The sequence below is a fragment of the Rhea pennata genome, chromosome 5 (assembly GCF_028389875.1).
Source record: "Rhea pennata isolate bPtePen1 chromosome 5, bPtePen1.pri, whole genome shotgun sequence".
NCBI lineage: Eukaryota > Metazoa > Chordata > Aves > Rheiformes > Rheidae > Rhea > Rhea pennata.
Window position 1 is genome coordinate 18,555,563 of NC_084667.1, and position 12,293 is coordinate 18,567,855.

At 41.5% G+C, this 12,293-nt stretch overlaps 1 protein-coding gene across 1 annotated transcript in view; it reads left to right on the plus strand.

Moving 5' to 3' along the window:
- The first annotated feature begins 1,395 nt into the window (after positions 1-1,395).
- The window catches only part of CSTPP1 (centriolar satellite-associated tubulin polyglutamylase complex regulator 1), an 85,365-nt gene continuing 74,467 nt past the window's right edge, over positions 1,396-12,293 (plus strand). Inside the window, exon 1 of the mRNA XM_062575894.1 lies at positions 1,396-1,484. Within this exon, the coding sequence (XP_062431878.1) occupies positions 1,439-1,484 (46 nt within the window). The 5' untranslated portion in view covers positions 1,396-1,438. The remainder of the gene's footprint in view (positions 1,485-12,293) is intronic.

The window sequence follows — 12,293 nt, forward strand, 5'->3', positions numbered from 1 at the left end:
TATATAACATTATAATTTTCTATGTTATACCTATCTTCTTTAAGACAATTTAATCCTTTTTTTTCGATCATGCCTCACATTGGAGTGTCTCGTTATCTTTTTCTACTTAAGTCATATTCTTTTAAAGGCAGCACAACCCAAGGACAGCAGAGTGGTCCAGGCAAGACTTTTGGGAATAAATACAGGGTAGTTAGAACATCTCGTTTGCTCGTTTTAACTGTGGCTGTCCTCTGAGTAGAAATTAGTTGATTTGCCAACAGGACAGTCTGCACTTTCCTCTAGTGCAATAAAAGCAAGTTACATCCATGCATAAGTAGCTTATTTAATTTCTGTTCTGTTCTTTTGCACTTGTCAGTAAAAACATAGGGTTTCTAGACTTCATCAGTCCTTCCCTTTTCAACTCCTGGGATTGCATCCTCAGCTAAGCTGTTTCTAATGCTGCTACAAGTAACTGCATTGCTTTGGGAACACGGACCCCTGCAGCTTCTAAAGAAAGTGAGCCCAGCAGGGCTGCTTCCAGCCTCAAGAACAGAGGCCTCTCTGGTCCCCAGGGACCCAGGCCATTTCCAGTGAGCAGAAATAGCCTCTAGTTCAAGACTTTCCTGCTAATTTCTACCTTCCTGTGAACAACACACAATTCCTGGTGCTCCCCATAGCCCCCTCTCTGGAGTACCAAGGTGGGGAAAAAGGGGGGCAGGTGCAGGGCAACATCACACACAGAAAGACTGAACTGGTGGCCCTGGTTGGTCCCCGCTCTCTGGGGCAAGGTTGCTACACAAGGTCCTTCAATAACGTATCATTCACCTTCAAATGAGGCTCTTTCCCTCACTGTTCTTGTTCCAAAGTTTCCAACACCTCTCTGGTATTAGGGGCCTTCTGATTTTCAACCTAAATTTAACCAGAAAGGTTATTTACACATTTGTCCTTGTGCCATTGTGGCTCTTCAGCATCACCAGCTCTTCTTCCCCTGAGTGTCCCTTGTCCCCGCAGTGCCACGTCGCCCCACGGCCGCCCCTCGTGGCCAGCCCGCCATGTTGCCTCAAGGCCCCTGCCCAGCCGCCATGTCGCCTCGGGGCGCTGCCCCAGGGCGTGGGCTCGCTCCTCTGGAGACCCTCCCCACGAGGTCACACCCCGCTTCCCAGCCTTGCTTGAAGCCTCGGGCCTGCGCTGACCCCGCGCTGCGGGGGGCCGCCAAGAGCCCGAGCTCTGTGCAGGGAGGCCGGGGCCAGGGGAGAGGCCGGGGCAGGCTGCGGTGACCACCGAGCCCGGGCGCCTTTCGGCCCGGAACCTTCGCGGCGCGGGCGCGTGTTCCCAGCCGGGGCGAGCGGTCGAGCAACAGCCGGCCCTGCGCGCGGCGGGAGCGTCGGGCGCCTTGGAAACGGACGGAAGCCGAGAGGGGGGCGGCGGCGGCACCGGCAGCGGCACCGGCAGCGGGAGGATGCTGAGCCCCGAGCGGCTCTCGATGCCGGGGCCCGAGTACCTGGGTGAGGAGCGGGCCGGGCCGGGCCGGGCGGAGCCGGGGCAGCCCCGCGGGGCTGAGGGCAGCCCAGGCGGGCGGGGGGAGGCTCCTGTCCGCGGGCGCGGCCGCGGGGCCGCGCGGTGGGCAGGGGAGCGGCCCGGCGGAGCTGCGAGGAGCCACCCCGGGAGCGCGGAGCCGCCCTCAGGGCGTGAGCCGGGGGCTCCTCTCCGCTCTGCTGGCGCCGTACGGTCAGCGAGGCCCTGCTGCTGTGGGGCACTGGGGCACGCTGTAACGTGATTTAGCCCTTTGTGTTTCATCTTCTGCCTAATAACGTGGAGATCTTTTATTTATTTATTTATTTATGGAGCGACAGCTCCCTAATGGACCATTTCTTGTTTAACAATCTCCAGCAGAGTTTATGTTACTGCTTGCTACTCCACTGAAATAAGGAGCAAACTGGTTTGGTGTTAGTCTGTTAACTAAAAATAATTATGATGGAGCAAAGTCAATATTATTTAATTGCTAAAGACAAGATTAATTGTAATTAATAAGCCCTTGGAACATGTACAAGTCAACATTTTTAAAGTGAAACTCTTCAGCCATAACCTTCTAGGACCAGCAGGCTGTCTGGAAATAAGTTTTATGAATCTATACATATTCACTGTGACTTCTTCATTCCAAAAATCAAAGAATTAGTATGGATTAGTGTGTGCTACTTGTTCTACTATCATTTTACCATCTCCAGTAAGTCAAAATGAAATAAATATAGAGAAACATTGCTAGCTTCCAGGAAATGTAAAACCTGCCTTGAAAGGGATAGACTAAAGACCTTAGTTTGTTTAGCCTAGCAAAACTGTGATTGAGTAGGGATGCAACTACTCTTTCAGCGTGCAATATCATAATACATAGTGATGACAGAAGAAGACATATTTAAGCAAAAGAGTAATTAATCCCTCTGTGCTTTTCCTATTAGACTGCTGTTACAATACTTTGTGCATGGCTGCATAGCTGCAATGCTGTTCTCCATTAAGGAAACTCAAGCTAGAAATCAGAGCTTATTTGGTACTCGGTCCAGGGTGATATCTCAGAAGACTGACTTTGATGAGGTTCTTATTACTGATTTCAGTTTTGGAGCTAGTTCACGTATTTGAGAACAGCACCACGGTGTGCCATGTAGATACACCCTTTAGTTTTGTACTACTCTATCAGTGCATCAGCATTTTCAACCTACGCTTTATTACAGAGACTCATAACTATTCCACGAAGTTGCTCTAGGCTGAAACTTGCAAAAAATTTTTTAATGAGCCAACTTGGTTTTAGGTTCATTTAATTGTTTTTAATGAAAAAAAGTTGCTTTTACTTGAATGAAACTTATCAGTAAGGATTGGATCACTCGAAACAATCCAGAAAGCATAGACTAAGAATTCTTAACGTGTAAGAATAAATAACCAGTTTTCTGTTTTATTGAAATCTGAAACTGAGAAATGAGACTTCTAAGAGATGTACAAAGCTGCTAGGTACAGGTAGCTGTAATAACCTCCTTAAACTGGATATCCTTTTATATCTGTCCTACATGTTACTCTACTTTTCCCTTTTAATTTTCCTAAAACCTTTAAATTATTCTCACACTGGGATCAAGAAAAGGCATATTCATGTCAGGTTGAGCAATAACTTGCGTAAGAGCATATTCTGTTGATCACATAGTATGTCCTTCTGTTTAAGTTGCAGTATTCATTGTTTAGCAGAGGAAAAATGCCCACTAGATGATGATGTTTTTCTCAACTATAAATTTCACCAAGAATATATATATTTTTTCTCTTCGTGAGACATTTTAACTTACCAAACTGCTCACAGATTCTATTGGCTGAAAACAAAGATCTTATTAGCAGAAAAACATTAACCAAAAAAAAAAAAAAAAAAAAAAAAAAGAAGAAAAGAAAAAAAAAACAATGTTTTCATAACATCCTTTAATGTTTTCTTCATTGACTTGACTTCTGACATCACCATTCTTTGGATTAGGTGAGAAGCCATCTCCGTTTGTCTATTGTGTGGCCCAAGGTCTTGTTAATACCATTGTCTGATGTGGGACTGTAAGCAATTGTGATAAACAAGTTTCACTGTCTGTAATTTCACTCTGAAGTTTTTGTTGCCCCAGGCTGCCACATAATGTATTTTCTGCTTCTCCAAAATCAATTGGTGCTGTCTTTCCTCATGTGGGATGGACAAACTTCACTTAATCTGTTTTCCTCCTTTCTTTTCTCAAAACCAAAAATGGACTCATGAATAAAATGTATACCCAAAATAACATTACATGGCACTGGCTGTGTTACATTTTTTTTTTCCTATTTGAGATCATTCTTCCATGTCCAATTTGGATGCTAAGAGCAATATGTGTTTAAAACGTGTTCTAAGGCAAATAAAAGCAGTTTTGAGTTAAAACTGAAAGGAACAAGGAGAAACAAATCAAACATTTGCTAAAGATGAAAAATAACTGCAAATTTATGGTATAGCAGGATTCCTAGAAAATAAAAAACAGGGTGACACTTCTAATGCCACAGCGGTTGTAAGACAGTAGGTAGAAGAACAGAGATGACCGATACTCAGTGACAAGAAAACTGATGGGCTCTGGAGGACAGGCAGAAAGGCCACTCTGAAGAAGTTGTAACAACTGGGATATTTTAAGCAGCATCTTCACTGAATAGACAACATCTAGTGTTTGAAGTTGGGGAGAGTGATGAAAATGTGTTTTACGTTTGATGGATGAGACTGGAACTACAGTAGGCAAAATTAAGCCTATCTGAGTCATTCTTATCCATGCCTTCCTCATTATGGTTTAATAACTGCTGATTGCTCAGTTATTTATAGCAGGCAGTGAAGCACTTTGAAGATAGTTGTACGAGTAGAACAATAAAGTGAAGCTTCAAACTGTAGATTTTTTCCCCTTTTCTCTTACATAGAAAATGTAGTAGTTTGAAAATTTCTAAACTTTCATTTTCCTCTGGTTTCTCCCTCCTCTCCACCCCCAACTCCAGAATGTGCTTTCTTTTTTCTCTCTTTCAATGTATGACATGTAAGAACACAAATATTCTGCTAGGGAAATGCCTGATCTGTAAAGCATGGGTCTGCTGAGTGCCAACTAAGGTTTACTTTTCTTCTGAACAGTATTAAGAAATAGTAAGTTAGGAAGTCTAAGTGCCATTGTTTTCTTTAACTGAAATAATTGATGTATGTGCTATGTTAGTACCCAGACATCTCAGCTGGCACTGAATCTCTCTGTGTTCTGGCTATTTGACGAGTCTATGTGAGGCACTCTGGCTTAAATAGAAGATAATGCCTATTTTTCTCTTCACCCTGTAGTACAGATAAAGGAGCTAAGATGTGGAGCATAAGTGACTTCTCCAGCGGTACACAAGAGTTTGCTTGTAGAAATACTAATTTTGAATTTTCTTAGACTCAGTCTAGTACTTTCACTGAAAGCTTCCGGTTTCATTCCCAAACCGGCAGTTGCACTACAGAACTTACCATCTTAACTGAAAAGATATCAGGTGAAATCTGATCCTGATCAGGTAGAATTATAGATTATATATTAGGCTACTTAATGCCCTTATAACAAGCTTTGACAATGCTACTAATACACAACATAAATTCAGATAAGAAGATAGCTCAACAATTTTGCAATATCCGAAATAAGATGTTTGCATTTTAGAGCAGCTGGACATAATTTTACTGTTGTATTTGTGTGTAGTGAGTTCAGTGTTAATGATAATATGTGCAGTTATTTTATTTTGGCTTTCTGCACTTTGGCTAGGATCTCGAACAATTCTACACTGAGGCATTTTTACTTGTCTATTTGCTTTATTAGATTTCTACTTAGCTTATTTATTTCTGGTATACTAGTCACGATGGTATTTAATGTCTGCCTCTTTACATTCCAAACCATACGACTTTGCTACTTAGTAGAAGGGGGAAAAAATCCCACCTGCTGCTTCACTTTGGGAAGAGTGTTGTTAATAATGTTGAGACACTTAAGACACCAAATATGGAGTATATTGACATATGCTATATTATTAGTGCTTGTGAATGCTGATAGCTACAATCAAAGCTGATACACCAAAATAAGCACGTCTTCTCAAAGTTTTGAGACCCCTTTCGTCTAGGATTCTGCTGACTTGTCACACAACACCAATCTATACGCCCCTACATCTTTTATGCTTTCAAGCAAAACCCACCAATCTTAGCAAGCAAGGTAGTAGGGGGGTTTTGTGATATGGACAATGTTCATCAGCATCTAAGTAAAGATAAACAAAATTCTGAGAAAAAAATTGGGATTATGTGAATTACATTCATCTACCTTCCAAGTTATTCCTCTGGCAGGCTTAGAAGTAGGTGGGTTTGGTTTCTAAAGGTAACAGGGGAACACTAATGGTACTTTGAAGCAGGTGGTAGTGGAGAACTTGTGATTTCTAGCAGCCGTACTACATCCAGCGTAGAGTCCAGTGTAGGGCTACAAAGATGATTAAAGGACTGGAGCATCTCTCTTATGAGGAGAGGCTGCAAGAGCTGGGCCTGTTTAGCGTGGAGAAGACAGAGGGGATGTTATCAATGTCTACAAATACCTTAAGGGAAGGTGTCGAGAGGATGGAGTCGGACTCTTTTCAGTGGTGCCAAGTGATAGGACAAGAGATAATGGGCACAAACTGAAACACAGGAAGTTCCGCCTGAATATGAGGAAGAACTTTTTTTTACTGTGAGAGTGACAGAGCACTGAAACTGGTTGCCCAGAGAGATTGTGGAGTCTCCTTCTCTGGAGATATTCAAAACCCGTCTGGACAGGATCCTGACCAATGTGCTCTTTGGTGACCCTGCTAGTGCAAAGGAGTTGGACTAGATGATCGCCAGAGGTCCCTTCCAACCTCAACCATTCTGTGATTCTGTGATCGTGTAGGAGGTGACCTGCTGGGGGGGCTTGGACAATGAAATCAGAACATGTCCAGTCTCAGAATACTGTATGTGTGAACTGAAATAAAATGTCATGGTCTGTGATTAGTACGCTGATTAATTGTTTGAAGCACAAATCTTCAGTTATGCTCAAGATTAAATTATAAACAGAAACATTTCTTAAATTTTTTTGTTGAAAGTGGTTTTGAAGTTGCAAGCGTACAAAATACTTTATAGTTGGGTTGTATGCCCACTTAGCATGAGTCTCTGAATATGCACGTATCTCACATTGCAGCACATTGCAGTGTTATCTCTGGTATGACCAGGTCTGCTTGTGGTTTGTTTTCCAGTCTTAAAAAAGGGAGAAAAAAAAAAAAAGTTGTTAAAAAACCACAACAACCTACAGCTGTACAGCGATTTAACTTCTGGGTTGATTGTTTTGTTTACATCTCTTGTTCATTCTGTTCCCTAGTGATACTTGAAGTGATTAGAAAGATCATCCTGAAATTCCATTAATGCTGGAAAAGCTTCCAGAGTAGACATGGTTCTGTTCTTGCAGTTTGTGTACTTACCACTCCCCTCTCACATCATTATTTTTTTGGTAATATTTACATGAAATTTGGCTTGTGTTATTATACATGTGTGTTTTCAGTGTGTGATGAGACAGTAGTGTCTTTAGTTAAGCGCCAATTTAAGATAAACTCTGAAAGTGTATTTAACCATTACTTTCCACATGTTCGTAGAGATTTTAAACCAACAAATATTCAAAATACATTAGAGCTTGTAATGTTCTTGAACTTTTGATAATTGAAATGAGTTATAAAGTTAATTGCATCAAGTGTTGTATATTTTAAGCACTTCAGTTAAGGAGGAGGTAAATAATAAAAATGGTCTCATTATTCAAGGATTCTCACTCCTTGTTTTTCAACACCTTCTGCTATGCCAGGAATGAACCAGCCACCAAGAAAGCTCTTTTATGTGCATACACTACAAATTATTCTGGAAGACAGCTCATGTTACAGAGGAAGCTGTCTCTTATGAAGAGTTGAGCAATATCTTAGCTAGCTGATCAACTTGAAAATGAAGACTTGCCACTGCACTAGGGTGCTTCTTTGAACAAGATGTGCTTGGTGGCCTGCACTGGTATGTGTTTTACCAGCCTATACAGTTTACTCCAATCATACTTTTTCTTCAGCAGGTTCAGCACACTTCATTTTTCTTTTGTAGCACCTGCTGCTAGTTTTGTTGCATCTTCCAGCCCTCCCATGTTTACTGTTCCTTTCCAGTATGACATGCAGTATCATTTCTTGGGAAGTGTCCTGGTAGAGTGATCTTCAGTTTTTCCTGTCTGTCTTTTATAGAAACCCATTGGCTTCCTATTAATGTAGCATTAGCGAGATGTAGCTAAATGATAAAACTAGGAAGGTAATATGTAAAAGATTAATGTGGCTAACATGATTGTGTTGCCAATATGTGCTAAAGTAGGTGGCATGTAACTAGTACAAATGGTAAATGTAACTAATGCAAGCAGTACTTACAAGATCTTAATCCTATCCATTCCTGAGTGCTGTAGGTGACAAAAACATTGCATATATGCAACATTGTTATTTAGAGGTGATACGTATTTCCCTCCCTCCTCCTGAATTTCTGACTTTGAGAATTTTAGTGCGTATATTCTGTTTCATTATATTGTATTATTTGCTTTAAACTTTCCTTTTCCTTCCAGGTTTTTCAAGTATCAAGACTTGTTCTTATAATATTTATAACTGAACCTACAAATTAGCAGGATTGTTTGTTCTTATAGAAGACTGAAACAAGTCTTCCAGTGGTTTCTAAAAAGATTGTTTATTTTAGTATTTTAAATAAATATGCAAAAATGATTTGGTACAGTTGTGACTAGATAGAATTAGTTCTGATTAAGTCTAATCTGCTGTAGTGCGGTACATAGAGACTGTGGCTTGACTGCAGATGTAATTTTTTTTTTTTTTTTTTTTTTGCCCTTTACTTTTAAGCTGGAGAAAAATATAATATTATAATATTGCTTGACCTGGCCATGCTTGAATTGAACAGCCACTCTTCAGCTCAGAGCTTGGCTAAGAGCCAAAAGTGCATTACTTCCAAAATTCACTTTGAGCCTGGGGCATGTGATGGATGGGGAAAATTGGTGATCACATGAACATGGTGGCAATACCATCAGAATCTGCTCTCCTAAGGGAAGTGCTGCAGCAGCTGACCAGAGGAGCACTGTTGTTCATTTTGTTACTGACTCAGCAGAGACTGTAAGTGTAACATCACTGTTAGCGGTTTAGTGATAAGAATTAGATATACTGTGCAAATATATCTACTTATTTTGGTATCTGGTATTACCCAGTGAAGTGCATGATTTAGCTTGATGGAAGGTTTGATTTTTCTCTCAAGTTGTCCAGGATCAGGCATGTTACAAAGACAAAGCAAATACAGGCTCTGACTAGGGATGTGAGGAACAGTAATGTATGTTCCAGTCTAACTGCAATTTGTGTCCTCTTGTCCTACTGTACCTGTGCTCACAGAGATGAACCACTGCTACCCGCACGTTCTCCTCACTCCATGAAGGCAAGGGCTGGAATCAGCAGCCCATTCTTGTTTCCTTTCGCCGGGCTAGCACTGATCCTTCTTGTCTTCTACCCTTTCCCTCCCCAGTCAAAATACTGGAGCAGAATGAAATAGCTCTGTTGGTCCTAGAAAAGGTGTGGGTGAAAAAAGGCTGTACAGTGTGGAGAGGAAGTAGACAGAACCCTATGGGTTAAGGAGGTGGGGTAGGGCTAGTGCCATCTTGTACTTATGAACACCCCCAGGGACAGATTTTTTGGCTTAGTCAGATTGGGTTCACTCGTGCCGCTCAAGAAAGGCCGAGAAAGAAAATTTTAATCAGCATGCCACTGATCCTTTGTCCAAGAACCTTAATAGTATCATAACACTTGCTGGTCTCAGCTCTTAGGAAAGAATCAAAATGCTATTGCCCAGCCACTAGTAGGATGCATCTCGCAGACACCCACAGTGTGCCATCTGAGGTCCTAGTTTGGCTCTCCTGGACTGAAGGGAAAGGTTGCAGCAATACGTCCTTTATGGAAAAAATAGAGAATAATCTCAGATAGTCTTTGAGACATAAAATTCAAAACTTTTTTCTCAAATTATGTGAGATTTTTCAATCAATAAATCAATAAATGCTAAAGATAGCCTGTTGTAATACATTTTGCGGGGAACTTGCAGCATACTGGAATTCTGCCGATCAGGAAACAAATAGAGATGGCAGGTTGTTATAGTGTAGTTGCATGGGCATTTAGGCTTTATATTCCGATTTGGACATGCTGCTGTGTAGTTTTGAAGGGAGTCTCAAAATATGAGCAATGGGTGCACCTGTGCAATAGTATCTACCTGAGCTTTTGAAGAGGTAAAAACAGTTTTAGAAACCTATCAACTACCTTATTTATTTTACATAGGAGCTCCATGGATTTTATAACTCTGTGCTTGCATAAATAGGTAATGTATCAACATGGTCCCAGTGCCTGTTACGGAAAGTATCATTTGTATGAATTATGGAACTACCATTTTGCTATAGCCAGACTCCTGGCATTTTATTACGCCTCTTTAACCTGCTAGAACCTGTCTGCAAATTACGTTTTAGTCTGTGACTTTTCTGTGTAGGATAGAGTTGGTTCAGTTTTACCTCTTGTACCATTCCATGGAACTAGGCAGCAAGCAAATAGGAAGCCAGAGCTGGAATTTGGTTTGGCAGTGTGAACTGTGCTACCTGGAAAACAGCAGAGTAGTAGAAGAGCCAAAGAGAGAGACTTCTAAAGTAGACTGCGAGTGCTGTTTTTCTTTCAGCTTCTCTGCTCACCAACTCCTTCCCTCCCTCACTCCTCACCTACTTTTCTGGGAAATATGGAGAGAGGATTTTTGCCAGGATCCTTGGACTAGGGAACAAAAAGCTTAACAAAAATATCCTTCTAGGAAATTACTGAATTTTTATAACAGTGACTGTATTCAACTGTGACCCATATATATTTGTGTACACTTTTAACAGTGGTAGAGATGTCCCTGAAATTCTGTGTCAAAAGTTAATTTCATCTCCAGGAGTAGACTCAGAGATATAAGTTACAGAGGCCAGTCTTACTGTGTTGGGGAGCACTGTGGGACAGTTGCCTATTCCCTTAGGTTTTTAGAGGAGAGCTTAATGATTCTAGAGAAGTGAAATACAACAAAAATATTTCTTGCATTGATAGGGGCCACTACCTTCCCACAAAGTTTAGAGAATGGCTTTGCAGTTGAGACTGCACTTCTTGCAGACTGAGATGACTGGAGGCCTGTTTGCTAGTACAGGTTTAACGTAGTACCACTGACAGCTCAAGAGGGACTGGGAAGATGGTTTCTGAGTGGAAGATGAGCTGCATAATGAAGAGGGAGGGAAGATGGGCTGAAAAGAAGTTACCCAGTTGCTGTTATCTCAAGACTGGCTGAGCTGCAGGACTCATTCCTCCCTCAGGGGACACAGGTGCGCAGAGCTATTTTTCTTTAATCACTCACATAAATTTAATTTATTCCTTTGCATTAAAATAATTAAATAAAGCTACGCCCTGTATCTTTTTATTGCCAGATAATATCTTTGAACCTTTGGCTTACCATTTTGCTATCAGCTACAAGGTATTTTCCAGAGTGTGCTTAACCAGTTTTTACCATTGTCCTGAAAAGTGTTCTAGGCAGAGAAATCCCTGGTAGTAGTCAATGTTCATGTGAGCATTTGATCATTGTATCCACTAGGAATAATCATTTCCAGGACTCTCTTAAAGTCCACCTGCCCCACACTAAGATGAAAGGGACTTCCATGCTGTATATCTACTGGCACTGGCCTGACTCTTACCAGGATATTAAGCACAAATTAAAATGGTTTGATGAATATTGATGTGGGTCTGAGGTTGTCCAGTTACTGGTGAGGGGATGATGCTGCCAAATCTGTAGCACATTGGCAAGGAGCAAGAGCAGCTTTTGCCTTTCCTATATCCCCTGAGGGTTTTCTCCTGCTCTTTTTAGGACACGACACTACTTGCCAAGGTGCAGAGGAATACGTGTTTAGGATGGAGGTGTGTGCGTTGGGAACAGGGTTTGTGTGCTTTCCAGGTTAGGAACAATTTTCCTGGGTTCGTTGTGACTTGTCTTCTGATTGTTGAACTTGTCATTTTGGAAAGTGTACTGCTTGCTAGTTGGTGCATCACCCCACACTCAGCTCTTTGTTGCTCTGAGTTGGTTTCTAGCCAAAAACATCAAAGGGGCTCAGTGGCAAAGCTGCACTGTTTCCTCTATGTAAATACTTGACTTGCATAGAGCCCGCCTGCTGTGGAAGCAGTGAAATGGTTTTGTGCTCTATCAAACAGTCTTTACTCAGAAGTCTTCTTATAGGTGAGTGACATTCCTTGGTTAGGTACTGGCAGATCTACCACTTCTGAAACGTCCTTATGTCTTGTTTAGGCAGTTATCTGAGATTGACTGTTGAGCAATATGAGTATCTTTTGGCATTGAAATCTGCTCCCCACTTGCCACTCTAAGAACCTTCCCTGATGGTTGTTTAGGAACAGATGTATTTTTATTTTGGCCTTTAGAAAACAGCTTTACAGAACAACCTTAGAGCCACTTGACCTTAGTAAGGAGAGAAAGGTAGGGAACACATTAAACTCTGGAACTCCGCTGTTACAGTATTGATAAGCTGTATAGAAAAGATGACTGCAGTTCAGAACGGAGGACAGAAACTCCTCTTAAACATGTGTTTCCAGAAAGGCAGTGTCACAAGCACATCTATTCCTCCTTTGCATCCAGAATCTCAGGAGATTTGAAAAAGGGTTAGCACTGTTAATAACTAGCT